Below are 16,051 nucleotides of genomic sequence, written 5' to 3'. Positions count from 1 at the left end.
CCCTTCCTCCTTTGGTAGCCATAAAATTGTTTTCTGTCTGTGAGTCTCTTTCTTTTTTGTAAATATGTTCATTTGTATCATTTTTTTTTAGATTCCACATATAAGTGGTATCATGTGATACTTGTCTTTCTCTGTCTCATTTACTTCACTTAGTATGATAATCTCTAGGTTCATCCATGTTGCTGCAAGTGGAATCATTTCATCCTTTTTATGGCTGAGTGATATTCCATTGTCTATATACCACATCTATCCATTCATCTGCTGATGGGCAGATGTTTAGGTTGCTTCCGTGTCTTGGCTATTTTAAGTAGTGCTGCTGTGAACATTGAGTGCAGATATCTTTTCAGATTAGTTTTCTCCGGATATATACTCAGGAGTAGGATTATATGGTGACTGGGTCATATGACAACTCTATTTTTAGTTTTTTAAGGAAACTCCATACTGTTTTCCATAGTGGCTACACCAATGTACATTCCCACCAACAATGTAGGAGGATTCCCTTTTCTCCACACCCTCCAGGGGAGCATTTCTAATGAACATCACCAAATAAACTATTTGAAAACAAAGGAGTCAGTGCAGGCACTGTCCATCTTAACATTTTCTAGACTGTAATGTTCTTTGAGTCCATTGGAGGACTTATAGGTCTTAGCATATAATTGTAATCACAGCTATCATTTATTATTGGAAAATAATACTGATCAAAATTGGTAAAGGAAAAAGATACAGAGATCCATAGAAAAAAGGCACAGGCTTCCAACAGTTAGTTCTCTCCTAGTAGAGTCACACAGAATGTGCTTAATTCTCCAGCATTGAATTATGCCAACATGTGTGAAGTGTTGTCTGCTAGGGAAGCCCAGGATACTGAGTAGGCACCACTGCTTAGCATATACATTACAGACTCCCAGAGGGAAAGCATGAATCATATTGTTCACACGAAGAGTTTAGGCACAGGGAGCCATCAGTTAGGGAATGTTGAACTGTCCTGGAATCCAAATCTTTTAAAAATTGCTATTTTTTATACCCTTGTCTAATCTTCTATTCATTGTTTCCTACCTGACATTAGAAACAAGATGCCGTTTTTGCCACCTAGAATTACATTGGATCTCTAGTTACTAAACAATAACTCAAACTTCAGGTCATTTAAAAATTTTTTTGGGGGGGAGTGGTAATTAGGTTTATTTATTTTTTAATGGAGTACTGGGGATTGAACCCAGTACCTCATGCATGCTAGGCATGCACTCTACCACTGAGCTACACACTCCCCACTTTAGGTCATTGTTAACAAGTATGATGGGAATTAAAATTGAGTGTGTGTGGTAAGAAGGGTGAGGCCACATCCATCTTTAAAATATCAGGAGTTCTTAGTCATTTCCTTCCCTATAGAGGTTTTCTGGAAAGTTGCATGTAAACTGAAATTAGAATGATGAATCATTTTAAATATCTAAATGATACTTAGACTGTTCCCTTGATTTAACAACTACCAAAAAAAAAAAAAAAAAAATACATCCCTAATATGAATAAAAGGTCTGAAGCGCATAGAAGTTAAATAACTTGGTCAAAGTCTTATGATTACTAAGTGGCAGAGCAAGGACAGTCTTTTTGACTCTCAACTATGAAATTTTTCTGCATTGAAAGTTTGCCCACTTAGGTATAAAACCTTGAAGAGGTGAGTATCTAAACCAGAGATGCAGTAGCCATGTTTATGATCATTAGTAACTGAAGGGTCATGTAACTTTTATGTGCACTATAAAGCCTGGTTAACAAAGTTAATTTTTTTAGTGCATAAAATAGGGCTTTGATAATATACATGTTACTTATAGAAGATTCTCTGAGTTTGACCTACACACTGAAAATTTTTGTACCTATACAAACTTGTTTAAAAGGAAATATTCATTACAAAAAAACTTAATAAACCAAAAAAAAAAAAAATGCCTATGGGCACAGTGCTGCAGATATACAGGGCTGAAAGAAAGCTTTCAAGCTGTGCTAGAGAAATGAAGTCAGTTTTGTGCTTCCTTTGCTCTGTGAAAGCCAGAAGAATTGAGTCTTGATGACTGCACTTGTTAACTGAAGTTTCACTGTATTCTGTATAATCTTCCTAATTCTCTAATAGGTATACACCTATGTAATTAAGATGAAGAGGGCAGAGTCTCTCAATATTGGGTGGCAGGAAGGAGGATTGGGGAAAGCTTCATTTACACCAGTAACTCGCTAGACAGGGTATAATTTGGAACAGTGGACCTGCGGGGAGAAGTAGAGGAAATATCAAGAATAAAGGCAGTAAGATGGGCAAGCATGAAACTTAGAGGAAACAGCTAAATGGGCTGCAATAATAGATATAGCTCTTTAAATATAACATTAATAGTTATAATAGCTACCATTTATTGAGTTTCTACCATTCCAAGGTTCACCATCTTCCTCATTTAAGTCTTATAGCAGTTTTATAATACAGAGTAATCCATATAAATCACATCACTTCAATATGGTCACTCTGTTAAGTGACAGAAAAGTAACTTAACCCTAAGGTTAGCTGGATGTACGAATCATACTTACTAATAAAATGATGTCTCCTTTGCATGTAATATGAACTAAATAAATAAATTTGGATGAAGAATACAGTTCTGATAAGCATTCACATACTTGGTTATTATTTCCTAAATGATGAACTAGACATATGAAAGTAACCATTAATGATTTAATGTGGAAATTCATAAAACATGAAACTTTGAACAACTGGCATTTTACTTGTACCAGAGAATATAAATCTTAATTATTTGATAAAGGATTTACTGGGTTTTGAGATTTTTAATTATAGATTTGTTTTGAATCTCAGAGAAAAGGAATACTTAAAGTTGTTGAATTGCCTTTGACAAGAAACTCAGTAACTACTGTCAGAAAAGGGGTTTATAAGAATTAAGACTAATTTAAAAAAACATAATGTTATCTTTTAAACATTGTAGTGAAGTGTCTTTCTCCTTGAATTAAATATTTCAGTATTTGAGCCTTATTTATATGTATTTGAGACTTTCCCCTAAAATTTCTCTTTGAAAAGGATATTTATACTTGAGCCCATATAAAGTCTGTCACTCTGGGTGCTATTTTATTTTGAGCCACAGAAGCTATTGGCTCAGAACAGCCTCAGTTGATGCTAGTTCTCAATGTTAATGGAGGTTATTTCACAAAATAATTTTTAAAGCTTAACACAACTTTGGCAATTATTCCTGGAGACATGATCTCATAATTGCAAATGTTGGCTGTCGTTGTAAGCAAGTGCTTTAATTGTAGAGATCATGAGTGATCCTACAGGATGAATGGAAATAGCACTTTCTAATGTAATGTTAATAGGTAGTTGTGGCTTTAAATAAGATTTCCCATGAAAACTTCATACATGGATTGAAGGTGTTAATGTCTCAGTTTATTCAGTAGAGATGTTCTCTGAAACACTATATTAGGTGGCTCAAAAATGGATCTAGCCACAATGAAACCATTAGGTCAGAGATGTGCTATCATACTTCACTGAGGTCTCTTCTCAGATGTCTCATCAAAGAGGTTTTCTCTGAGTATCTTATCTTAAGCAGCATCCTTCATCACTGTAGGAACTTTGTTTTGTTTACTCTTCACTCCCCATCAGCTGGCACATAATAATTCAAGTATCTGTTGAAAGAATGTATAAAGAGTGTGAATAAAATTATTTCATAAATGTGAGTAGGAAAAAAAAGCAATACAATTGACCCTTGAATAACATGGGTTTGAACTGCCTGGGTCCACTCATACAGACTTTTTCAACAAATATGTACTACAGTGCTATATGAACCATGGTTGGTTGAATCTTCAAATGTGGAACTGGGAATACAGAGGGCTAATTGTAGTAATAGGTGGGTTTTCCATTGTGGGGGTCAGCACCCATAACTTCTACATTATTCAGAGGTCAAGAGTCTAAATTGCTTTATTTTATATAGTAATTTATACAAGTAAGTAAATGTTATGAGTAGATATTTGGCTATTTAATTTATATTCCTAAAAGCTTATGTATTCCATTTAGAAGGAAGGTGGCCTCTATTTGGCTCAGTCAGTTATCATGTCCAAATATGTATCCAAAAGCCTAAAAGAAATTGTATGGAAGTTTATTGCAACAATGTCCAGTCTTTCCAAATAAATAATAAATTAAGTTTAAAGTTATCGTCTACATAAAAGAAAAGTTTGCAAATGAGAAGAGTCTGTAATGGCCAGTTCTAATGTAAATAATGATATACTGAGGCCACAGAACTCCATTGAGACCTACAGAACAGTGAATGAAGTCTGTTTGGTTAATTAATTAGTTACATTCATTTATCTATTTGTGTGTCCGCAATGAATATATCTGGGTTATATGGTTTTCCTGTAGAAATACTTCAGGTAATATTCCATGCCAGTTTTCCAGTAAAGTTTATATCCTTTAAAGATAAGTCAGATATGCTAAAATTTAGGCAAGGTAAAACAATCTCATGCTGTTGCACACTTGCCCAGTCTGCCTCTCCCTAAGGCCCCCTCCCCTAGCCAAAAAAAGAAGAAACAGAGGAAAACATAACCCCAGAAAACAGATTTTTTTAAAATAATTCTTTTCTCCATTTTTTAAAATTTAGGAACAAGTTCCAGTTCCGGTCTATCATCCAACACCTAGCCAGACTCGCCTAGCAACTCAGCTGACTGAAGAGGAACAAATTAGGATAGCTCAAAGAATAGGCCTTATACAGCATCTGCCTAAAGGAGTTTATGACCCTGGAAGAGATGGATCAGAAAAAAAGATCCGGGAGTAAGTTTCAGTTAATTTACACACATTTCAAAAGTCTATCTTCAGAGATTTGTTTTTGAAAAATATTTTTCTGCATTTTGGAAGTTAGATATTTAATTTTTCATGCAAGAAAATGTTCAGATGGAGCAATTGAGGAAATTTTTCATATAAAAATAGCTAACAAATAAATGATGGTGTGAATTCTGATCATTTTATATCTTGCCTATGTCCACTTGGATGATAGTTAATGTCAATTAAAAATGATTCACCTGTTTAAGTATGAACTAGTACCTAGTGTCAAGGATGTTTAGATCTAAACCCTTTGAGACAGTTGATTCTTAGGATCAATTGCAAAATATGTACCCCACTCCAACCCTTCGAGCTTTATGCACAAAGATATTCACCATAGTTTTATATAGTGAAAAACAATAATAGAGGAAGAGTTAAGTAAATTAAAATATAAGAATACTTTGGTAGTTATGCAGCTATTAAAATTGTTGCTAAAGGTTTTAGTGATACGAGGAAAATATATATCCGTTTCTTAGTTTTTGTCTTCAGTGTTCATTTATTGCATGAGAATCCCTAATGAGGAGAGAACCATTCTCCTTTTAGGTTGAGAATGGCCTTTACCAACACAGGCATAATCTGATTTACTATATCATTGTTTAGTTGTTTGAGCCATAGCACCATTTAGTGTTAGTACTTAAGATCATAACCTATGTAGAATATTGACTTCTGGAACACTGCAGAATTGGGTTGCTTCTTGAGCCTGTAGGAGAGAGCAGTGAATTTGAAACTGGAGTTAATGAAGAGACCTTTAGCCTACAGCAGCCTAGGAAGTAGGCTGAAATTAGTAGCTCTGTTTAACATGTAGTTATTAAAGTGAAAACTGTCTTACTTCTGGGCTCACACTAAAAATTCAGTTAAGTAAACAAAATTAATCTGATGATTTCCTTTAATTGCCTACTATAACGTAGCTATTTTACAAGCACAGTTCTAGCAATGGACTTTATCACCACGTGGTCCCTTTTTCTTTGCCCTGTTGAATGCTTGCAACGTTTTCAAATTCCCAGGTGATTGAAATGAGAGATTTTGGATGGATTAACACTTACTAGGAAAGAATTCAGTCTGCATCCTTAGGTGGTAGGATGACAGGCAAGCCATTTCCATCCGTTCATATTGACAGTGTCTTTGTAATAGGGATTTTAAGGAGTATTCGAGGTAGCTGACTTCTCTAAAACTGCTTTCTGATTTCTCTCCCTCACTCTCAACAGGTGTGTGATCTGTATGATGGACTTTGTTTATGGGGACCCAATTCGATTTCTGCCGTGCATGCACATCTATCACCTGGACTGTATAGATGACTGGTTGATGAGATCCTTCACGTGCCCCTCCTGCATGGAGCCAGTTGATGCAGCACTGCTTTCATCCTATGAGACTAATTGAGCCAGGGTCTCTTACCTGACTTCAAGTGAACCATCATTTTTGGTGGTTTTGATCTTTTGTCACTGAGCCCAAAGAGCCAGGGATTAGGAATTAAGATCATGCACAAAAGTTTCCTAAAAATTCCTGAATGGCTGCAGATGTTGGGGGAAAGTACGTGATATTTTAGAAACTTAGGGGGAAAGTAGAATGGTATTTTTACGTAAAGCCTTGACCCAGTGTTTAAAATATAATTGTATTTAGATCTTGTTGTTGCTCCAGTACATAGGAATTGTGTAGTGTTACAGCAGCTGTATATGTTTAAATTGTGCGTATTGAAGATTAGGAAAAAGGTAGTGGTTGTTTTTCCTAAATGAAATAACTTTCTTCTTCCCCCAACCCAAATTCTTTTCTGAAGTTGCTGGCATTTGGGTCAAGGTTTTATTAAAAGCTACATTTTATAACACTGGCACAAAAAAGTAGTTTTAAGCTTGTTTGCACAGTTCTTTTTTTCCATTGGAAATGGAATTCATTGCCTTAGGTCTTTTTAAATAGTGTATTATTATCGTTGGGGCTGGCTCTATGCTTGAAAACCAGTTTATTTATAACCTGTTATAAGTGCTATATCTGTTTGCAGTTAGGAAATGCAGAATTCAAAGTGATCTCCTAGCTTGTAAGCAAACTGAGATGCACTATCCCTTTTCTATAAAAATAGAGTTAGTCTCAAGAAACCAACTCTAGTAAAGTGGGGTTTAATATTACCCTTTCCTATGTATTTTATCTAATTATTTTGGTTGTTAATATGGTGATAATTAAAAGTCAAGGTAAATTTTAAATATTAAGATTTCTGATTTTTTGAGCTTGAATTATACCACCATGCTTTATGTAAAATGAAAGTGGCACCATGGTGAAAGTGAGAAAAGTTTCTCAGTTGTAATAGTTTTGATTTATTCTTTCCTGTGACCTCCTTCTCTGTTGTCTTGAACCATAGCAAAAGGATACTGCATCTCTTACTGTAGTGCTGAGGTTATTGAAGTTATATAAAACACATCTCAGTCTATGTTTCTTGGGAGGAAGGTCCTGCTAGCTGACTGACAGTTTTAAGCAGGGAGAATTAAGATAAATGTGTTTCATGTTTTGCACACAAATGCAAAATTTGTATAACCACATGACTTCATAGTTGTGATCTCAGAAAAGAAAGAATTTCTCCTTTGTCTTTTTCTTGCAATTCATGTAAGAACACTCTGAATCTCTAAGCTTCTGAAGTGTTAGAGGTAGAGGTGGTCTAGTAAAGATGTAGTTGTAATGTTTTATCCATTTAGCATGTGTTTATTTTTCCTTATGTATTCCAAGGTGACATATTTGTTTAGCTCAGTGATATTACAGCTTAAGAAATCATTTATTAGCTAAAGGAGATGCAATCTCAACCTAACAAATCAGAAAAGTTTCTTATTATTTTATATTGCGTTGAAAATTTGACTCTAACACTTTTCTACATACAAAACACAAAACTCTTGAAGGGTTCTTCATAATTGCATTATAGAGGAATTTACTATGTCATAAGCACTTCTTAAAGATTTGATGTTCAACTGTAGTAGTATTCACGTTGGTTAATTTTCTTATGAGCCCCATGATGAGTTTGAGAAATTGAAAAAATTAGATTATCAGGTTCTGTTAAATTGTTACATGTATCTTGCTCAAGTTTTTGTTCATTAATTTATATCCACCCAATTACATAAAGCAAATTTGGAGGAAACACCTGAAGTTGTGCAATATTTTCAGCGATACTACTTTTTTTATCTTTGTGTTTTCTACTTAAACATGATGTCTGTCAGCCAGTATTATAGTCAGACTTTCTTTTTTTCTAGATTGTTAAAATTGGTAAATGAAATTTTTTTCCTAAATCATCTTCTATGTTTCTGTTAGTCTTTCTTTATTACAAGCCTTCTTTTATAGAAGTTTGGCAGTAATAATGAAGGAACCAGGATTGAGCTGAATGGCTTTTTTTTTTTTTTTAAGGTACTTTGTATTCTTTCATTTTGATCTCCACATACCATATTAAGAACCATCAATTTTGACTTTTACTGAATTAAATAAAGTTATAATACAGTTGTAAAGGACTAAAGTTAGAGTTGATTACATAAGAATATTCCCCAACTTATCTAATGCTTTCTTTAAAACACATGTGTATAAATTTAATTAATTGCTTTAAAATTTCTAGCTATGTATACTTTTGGGGAAGTATTTTTTGTGGCTTGGCATTTAATACCATCTAATCATAAATTTAGAAGTTTGATAGCTTCAGATTTTCCAAAGCCAAGTAATAGGCACAACATATTTCGATGTGTTTGGTCTTGGCAGTAATATCTGGTTCGAAATATCTGAAAAGCCTGACTAAGAAAAAAATAATAGAATCTTACTCACTTAAATGTAAACCCAACAAGTTGAAATACTTTCAGATACTTGTAGTTTGGTCAACACAAACTTTAAAAATTTAAAAATGAGTATTCTTTATAGGGCATCTCTTAAACCAGGTATTAGAAGACTTCTCCCACTACTTTCAATGTCTGTGTGATATAAAACAAAGTACTGTGAGCATCGAGGTAACAAATTCTCTGTGTACAAAGCTCCTTCTTAAGGAAGCATGCATTGTTAAAAAGGAGTAACAATAAACGAGTCAAAAGTCGAGCTGCCTATGGTCCTGAGACTGAAAACGGCAAATAGGAAAGAAGGTAAGTTTCTTTGGCATAATTCAGAAATGCAGGCAGTTGGTGGCCATGTTTGTTTATTACAAAGACATTGGCTAGCAGTCAGTTTCTGAGAGTCAACTGATGACACTTGCATGTAAGTGCATCATAGCTAATGTAATAACCCCAACTAATTTTTTAAGCCTTTGAAATTGGTGGACATGAGAAAAGTTGGAGTTTTGGTTAATATCTCCTGAAGTAATATTAAATTTACTCACCTGAATTTAAAGATCAACTACTCTTTTCCTGGGTAGGGAGAACGCCAGAGAAGATAGTTTGTAACCCCTCCTTCTGTACCTTATGTAGCCTCCCTGCTCTAGTCTTATACTCAGTGAGACTTCCCTAGGACACAGGCCTGGTTCAGGATGTTCCCATCATGTGAGGCATGGGTATGAGGGCCATCAGAGTCCTATGCAGCCTTCTCCTGACTGCAGTATATTATTCCTTTAGGGGGCACAGCTGAATTCCTTCTGTTTCTTCCCCCTGGTTCCTGTTTCTTAAGTATTTTGCCATCATTAAATTAAAAAGTATAGAGTAAAAATGTTCAACTACAAAATTTCCATGGTTGCATTGAGTATCATTATCTTTTTTTAAAGGACACTTTAAGAGATACTTTCTTTTACATTTTAGTTTCTTGAGAAAAGGCCCTGTCCACTGGAAGATTTATTCATCTTTGGAAGCTTTCCACAGGAAGTTTGTTTTTCTCTGCATATGAATGAAGCAGCAGTATCAATAAGGTACAGATTTTAGGCATCTAAAACTGATTGTGATCAAAAGATGACCAGCACCTATTTGCTTTGAACACCTATAATATCAGTGCTTATGGACTAGATTTTTTTGGTGCTGAGAAAAGGAAATTGAAAAAAGTAACTGAGGGTTTTTACCTCAAGTGTCTGGTTATAATGGTGAACTCTGAATGCTTATGAGACAGTTTGGTTGCCTTAGCAAGTGAGGGGCCCAGCTTTTCTCGGGGGGCCACATTGTAGTTAATCTAGTCATTTAGGATCCAAAAGCAAGTCTTAAGCATTGTGTGAATGGGGAAGCCTGGACTATGCTATCAGAAAGACAATGAGGTTGACTTCCAGCACTGTCCATACCCAAGGTTTGGGAATAACTTCTACCAATTCCAGAATCAGAGCTAGTTCTTCAGCTTTGAAGTAGTGCAAAATAATGATCCTCTCTCCACGAGGGTAGCTGAACTTAGCCCACAGACAGTTAATAGCTACAGGGTATAGGACAGGAAGTTGTTTTTCACAAACCATTTATCCTCATGGCCCTTAATAATCACTGTTGTTTTAATATGAGGAAGAAGAATAACCATTCTTCTTAGTAGTGAGACAGGTGCTAATGGGGCATTTTCATGTTGGTCTTTACTACAAGTATTGTTTATGGGTATGGATTTTGATAAACTGGATTTCTGATTTCTCGTGAGGGTAAAAAATGTGAAATTCCAACTCATATTGACTCTTTGAGCCTGATTATTATTATCACTTAGCTTTTTGAAATATTTTCCTCCCTAAGTCTGGTCAAGGGAAGATGAGGTATTTTTATCAGCTCACAAAGCAGAAGCAATTACTGCTTTTCGCTTTTGGCATGCATGGCACTAGCCTCCCAGCTTCCATGTTTAACCCTATATAAAACAGTCTTCACACAACCTATAAAATTTTGAGTAAATTGGATGGTATCATCCCCCTCCTTAGAACTTTAATTGCTTCCCCTTGTGCAGGGAATAAAATCCAAACTCTTTACTGGAGATAGGCTTTCTGCCTCTTTCCTTTTATAGTACTCAACTTGTTAGCCTCGGAGACATGCTTTTTGTGCTTTCAAAAATGCCTCAAGCCTCTCAGTCCAGGCCTGCGCTCCTACATCTGTTCAGGCTTCGCTTCCCATCTCTGGAGTAGCTGACTGGAGCCCTACCTCTCTAACTGGATACTAGATCATACCTTTTCCTCCAACATCCCAATGATTTTATGAGCAAATACTGTTGCTTAAGGATTGCCTTTTTTCTTTTGGCTTTGTCCAAGTTGGACCCTGTCCTCATGATACCAAGTGCAACAGGGGAACCATGCCACATAGACATGTGCTTCAAGCCAAGGATTTCTAGTGTTGGAGTTATTAGCCAGTACCTTTTCCATCCTTAAAAGTGGTCCAAGAGTCAATACAAGTCGGAGCTGACTTTAAATTGATCGTTTTAAAGCTTGACTGTCAGTCTGCTGCCTGGCTTCAGATCTTCCTGCTGCATAATCGCTGTGTGATCTTAAGCAAGTTATTTATTTAACCTGTCTCAATTTTCTCATCTGTAAAATGGCAGTAATAGCCCTACTTAATAGGGTGGTTATGAGGATTAGATACATGCAAGGCACTGTTAAGTAGTCAGCACTTATTAGCTAGTATTCTACCCAGAGCATTTGGTGTCTGGTGTTGTAAAGTCTTAATGATGTGAAGAAAAAACCATCCAATCCAGTTATTTGTGAGATGTTAGTTATGTATCTGATTAAACTTGAATGTCAACTTTTAGAAGTCCATAGTAATCTTCTGTAATTGTATGTCTTCCCCAAGTAAGGGCTTTATTATACAGTAGAAGTAACTCAGAGTGCTCACTTAGAAATGGATTTTTCAAGCTCCTAAATGAGGCTCCTTGTTTATAGACTTACCCTGTTGGGCAGTAATGAACTTTGCACCAGATTTCCACAGTGCTGTGCTAACCCAAGCAGAAAGGCACTCTCCAGCCTTGGAAAGTAGCATCTAAGGGCGGGGATGAGAAGTTCCCATTTGCTGCTTGGTTTTTGGAATTCAGGCACCTTTCATTTATTACTGAATATGTGTGATGGTGCTAAAGACAAAAGAAAACTGTTGAAAAGGCACACTGCTGGGCATTAAATTTGAAGCGAACAAGATTGTTGTCCACTCCCCATCATCTTAGAAGAAATAAACTTGGGAGCAACTCCAGAGAGTATCTTTGGGTTTTTTTCCCTATTGAATGATTCAAGCAGTCTGCAGGCTGGGGCTTTCTGAAATCCTCCTAGTGCTGTTCTTCAGTAGCTGAGAATCTTTCACCTGGACCTCAGCCAAATGTTTGGTTGGTGTTGGCCTTTTAGGGTCCTGGCTTTGCTGTCAGGTCGTGGCTTTTTGCTGTGAATGACGATAGCTGTCTTGGAAACACTCCCATTCTGACTTGAGAGATAAGGAATAGGGAATCCTGCCAACACATGGGAGAGCTGATAGGGACCGGCATACTGCTGGAAGCCACCCTGCTGAGTCCAAGGCCTGGGACCAGTGAAAAGTGTAGGTAGAATTTCTTGTTGCCAAGGGCCTGTTCAGATCATGTTACATAGTTGCTGCTTCCTATCAACTGAGTTCCTTTGGATGCATAGGATTCACACTTGCCCTAAATGAGGATTATTTGCTCTCTGGGTTCCCTGGGCCCCTGATTGAGGAAACCTATCATTTCTGGTTACGCTGCCTGGGGACACAAGGCTTTGGCAAAAGGTAGGGAGGTATATATCTGTTGCATCCTTTTGGAGATGAAAGCCCAGAAACGGATTTGACCAGGGTTAGAATCAGAACTGCTGACAGCAGGAAAGAGCTTTAATCTAGTCCAAAGTACTAATCTTCAGAGGATCCATGACTTTCGCAGTCACTCTGAAAATCAGTAGCAAAGAAGGGACTAGAATTCAGGCCTCCTTATTTCTAGGCCAAAACTCTCCACCCGATTGGCTGCCTCTGCAGGGCAGATGTGCTGGAAAAGTCTGCACTGTTAAAGAAGCAATGACCAGAAATGGCTCAAGGCACAACAAGAAGCCCATGACAGAATTTTCACTTTCAGAGGCTTCTGCACAAGGATATGGTGGTGTCAGACACCTAACGTTTTCACCTTCCTCTACATACATGTTTTTGATAGGCTATCTCAAACTGCAGGTAGGGTAAAGGAGATAGAACCTACAGATTTCTCTTATCAGCCAGACTGCAGCCAGGGCAGCAGACGGAGGTAAAAGTGATTAAGGCTAATTAGTGAAGCTCAGCAGGAAGTAGTAACAACAATGAAACTATCCTGGCATGAAAATTTAAAAATAAAAGCACCGAAGATGAACACTGAGATGAAAGTTTTTTGTAAATGGCAATTTTGCAAATTATGTTTGGTATGCTGTGACCCATGCTTTTATACAGCAGTAGGTAGCATTCTGATATGTGAGGGAGCCACAGCAGACCACCCTCATTCAGCAGCCTGGCTCTAATCACCCCTTTCACCCTGCCCAACAACCTGGAAATAGGCTGGGCATCCAGGCTTTGGAGAGAGGGCTTACAAAGGACTTGCCCTCCGTGGAACGCATTCTTTTATCTAGTTCTAACAAAATGAGAACTCCTTTTCATAGCATTTCTGCTCTGACAGTACTAAGTGCAAAAGAAGATCCTGGATGAGTGTTTTCTGTTTTGTTTTCCTAATGAGAATATGCTTTACCTAAAACCTATGACTTCATTCAGTATCAGCCACAGGAGGCTGGTTGTATATTAATAGATTAACCCACCCAGGCCCTGGCAGATGCTCAAAAGTGTTTGCTAAATACAGCAGGCTGGAAGATTGGAAAAGCTGTCTGTGGTTCTTCCCTTACAGAAACTACATTCATGTGTTTGAGGAGTCCCATTTTCAAAGATGAATATTTTTCCTGTATACATGATTTTTTCCTCCAGGGAAATGGTTAAGTTGAAGTATGCAGTTGTTAGATTGTGAATGGTAAACCTGGTGTTAGTCACTGACTGAACCTTGAGTCCTCAATTTAACAGTCCCAGAGGTTGCAAATTCAGATGCTTCTAGGGGCCAGAAAGGTAATATAACTTTTGAAAATAGCCTCTATTCAGCTCCAATTGATTGTTGCCCTGTGGGAGTGAGGTCCAATGTTGACAGAAAATTAAAAAAAAAAAAAGACCAGAAACCAGATTTATTTGTGAAATCTCTCCATTTTTAAGTGTTAGTAACTTACTCTAAAATTCTTTAAACATTATCTTGTCTAAATAAAACATGCCTGGGCCATATGTCTTCTGATCCAATCTTTCTGCCCTGCCTAAGAATTCAAGCAACACATATTTTACTGAAATAGATGTTGCATGATCTCTTAAGTGTATGTTTTATTACTTAAATACCTCTTTTCTCTTAACAACTGAAAAATCTGAAACATACACAACAGGCCAAGAGTAACCATTCTGTTTCTAAGAAAAATGCTGTCAGTAAATAAATGTACCTTGAAGTGAAGTACAGAAGATTTTTATGTTTCATAAGTTATTCCCAGTGGTTTCAGTTTGGCATATAGCAAGGAGTCAGACTAGCGTCTGAGAAACTGCCTGCCAAATTTTTTGGCTTTAGCACAGAAAGTGCCACACAGATCCCCTTCAGTCAGGCCTCGGCATCGCCATTTCTTACTGGTGGAAATTGATTTTTTTCTTCCTACAGATGAATTCAAAATTATCTCAACTAAAAAGACATGCTTGGTTTTTTTTAAATTGGAAACTTACAAAGGTAGTAAAAATGAAGTGTTCAGAAGTAGAGTGGTAGGAGTCTGTGTGAAAACCTCTATGTCCAACCCCCAGCAGCCTTGAAGCCTGAGATGCACACCCTCCTGAGGGTCCTTCCAGCCCTAGAAGCTGAGACTTCGCTGAAGTCTGAAAAGCACTTTGGCCTGTGGAATCATACAGATTTACCTCATCAGTATAGGTTAAAACAATGATTTACAGGTGGTTGGTTGGTGGTTTTCTTTTTTTTTTTTTTAAGCCAACTTTGATCCCATCAGTGTATTTCTTAGGAAAAATGTAAACTGTTCATACATTCTCTTAAACATCACAGTGAAAAACAAGTACCCGTATATGTGATAGGGCAGGCAGAGGGTTCTACCTGCTCTGTCCTTGGCAAAGGCCCTTGGCCACACTGGTGAAAATGCCAGCTTCACTTCTGCACAGAGACCTATGTCATGCCATCCCACTGGAGCACCAGTGGACCCCAAAGGCAGGGCAGGGGGAGGGGACCTTTTTGAAATGTTTCCAGGAGCTCTGTCCAGATGACTCTGTCTTCCAGCCTGGGAGTGCTGCACAAAACTACAAGGACACTGATGAGACCATGGATCTGTTGCCATTCTCTAGGGAAGACTTGGCTTGGAGTGTGGCTGCCTGGATTCGAAAGTGTGTCCTTGACTCCATGGAATAATTCTTATAGTTTTGCCTAGAAGAGACCAAAGAATCAGACATACAAGGCTGCTCCAAGAAGTGCTTTTTCCTTCAGTCTGAACTGTGGGAGCCTGCTAGCCAGGAGGGTTTTTAGAGGCTTAAATCCCTTCTCTGTATAAAGAGTTGGGCCCAACCTAATAGGGATCACTTGGTTTCATGGCCTGAGGAACCTCTTTTGGTCCTGTTGGGTCCCCAAGCTTGAGGGAGTGGTTTCAAGAGGTAGATCCATGGGCTAGAAGGCAGGAGCCCTGGGTCTTCACAGCATTCCTGCAGCTGGCTTGTGGTGTGACCCTGGGTAACTCACTCCCCACTTCTGGGATTTCAATTCTTCATTGATAAATTGAGGAAGAAGCCTCTCTATGCCATGTGAGAGCTGAGATCCAGGAACATGAGCCTAGCCGCCGGACTGCCACACTGCCCTTGCCAGCACCCTCCCCTCACTGCTGTCTGGCCTCCTCTGCCCCCAGCCAGCGTGAAGCTCCTCAGCTCATGAGGAACAAAAGACATACCAAGGCTAATCAAGACTTACTTGGCAGTTTCCAAGAGTTTGACAGCCTCTTCATTTCTGCCTTGCTCCATAAACAGCAGGGCCAGCTCTAGCAGGGCATTTGGGATCAAGTAGTGGTCATATTTAATCTTCTTTTCACTGCAGGACAGAGAACATGGCTTACAGGCTCTGCTCTTGAGACAGCCTTCAGACATGTCCTTCAGAATCCTCCAGAGCCTCCCCTGAATGAGAGGATCACACCCGTGGCCTCATGTGAGGTTTCCTGATCTGAATTCCAATTTGGGAAGGTTCCCACTACCTAGCCCTAAAAAGGCTTAAGATCCACAGCAGAGCCTTCCAATTTTCTGCCCCTGGGGTCCCAACTCCCAGAGAACCTATAGCTCATGTCAT

General features: G+C 37.9%; 2 protein-coding genes across 4 annotated transcripts in view; one reads left to right on the top strand and one right to left on the bottom strand.

Moving 5' to 3' along the window:
* Positions 1–8,879, top strand: part of RNF11 (ring finger protein 11) — a 35,211-nt gene extending 26,332 nt beyond the window's left edge. The window contains exons 2-3 of the mRNA XM_010984737.3: positions 4,623–4,792; positions 6,046–8,879. Of these exons, the coding sequence (XP_010983039.1) occupies positions 4,623–4,792; positions 6,046–6,217 (342 nt within the window). The 3' untranslated portion in view covers positions 6,218–8,879. The remainder of the gene's footprint in view (positions 1–4,622; positions 4,793–6,045) is intronic.
* Positions 8,880–14,880: 6,001 nt separating this feature from the next.
* Positions 14,881–16,051, bottom strand: part of TTC39A (tetratricopeptide repeat domain 39A) — a 47,081-nt gene continuing 45,910 nt past the window's right edge. For all 3 annotated transcript variants that reach the window (XM_031465108.2, XM_031465109.2, XM_064493595.1), the window contains 2 exons: positions 15,683–15,799; positions 14,881–15,148 (listed from right to left, as the gene is read on the bottom strand). In XM_031465108.2, the coding sequence (XP_031320968.2) occupies positions 15,025–15,148; positions 15,683–15,799 (241 nt within the window). In that variant the 3' untranslated portion in view covers positions 14,881–15,024. The remainder of the gene's footprint in view (positions 15,149–15,682; positions 15,800–16,051) is intronic.

The sequence above is a fragment of the Camelus dromedarius genome, chromosome 14 (genome assembly GCF_036321535.1).
Source record: "Camelus dromedarius isolate mCamDro1 chromosome 14, mCamDro1.pat, whole genome shotgun sequence".
NCBI lineage: Eukaryota > Metazoa > Chordata > Mammalia > Artiodactyla > Camelidae > Camelus > Camelus dromedarius.
The sequence above is the reverse complement of the archived record's forward strand: the minus strand, read 5'-3'. Positions and strand labels throughout refer to the sequence as shown.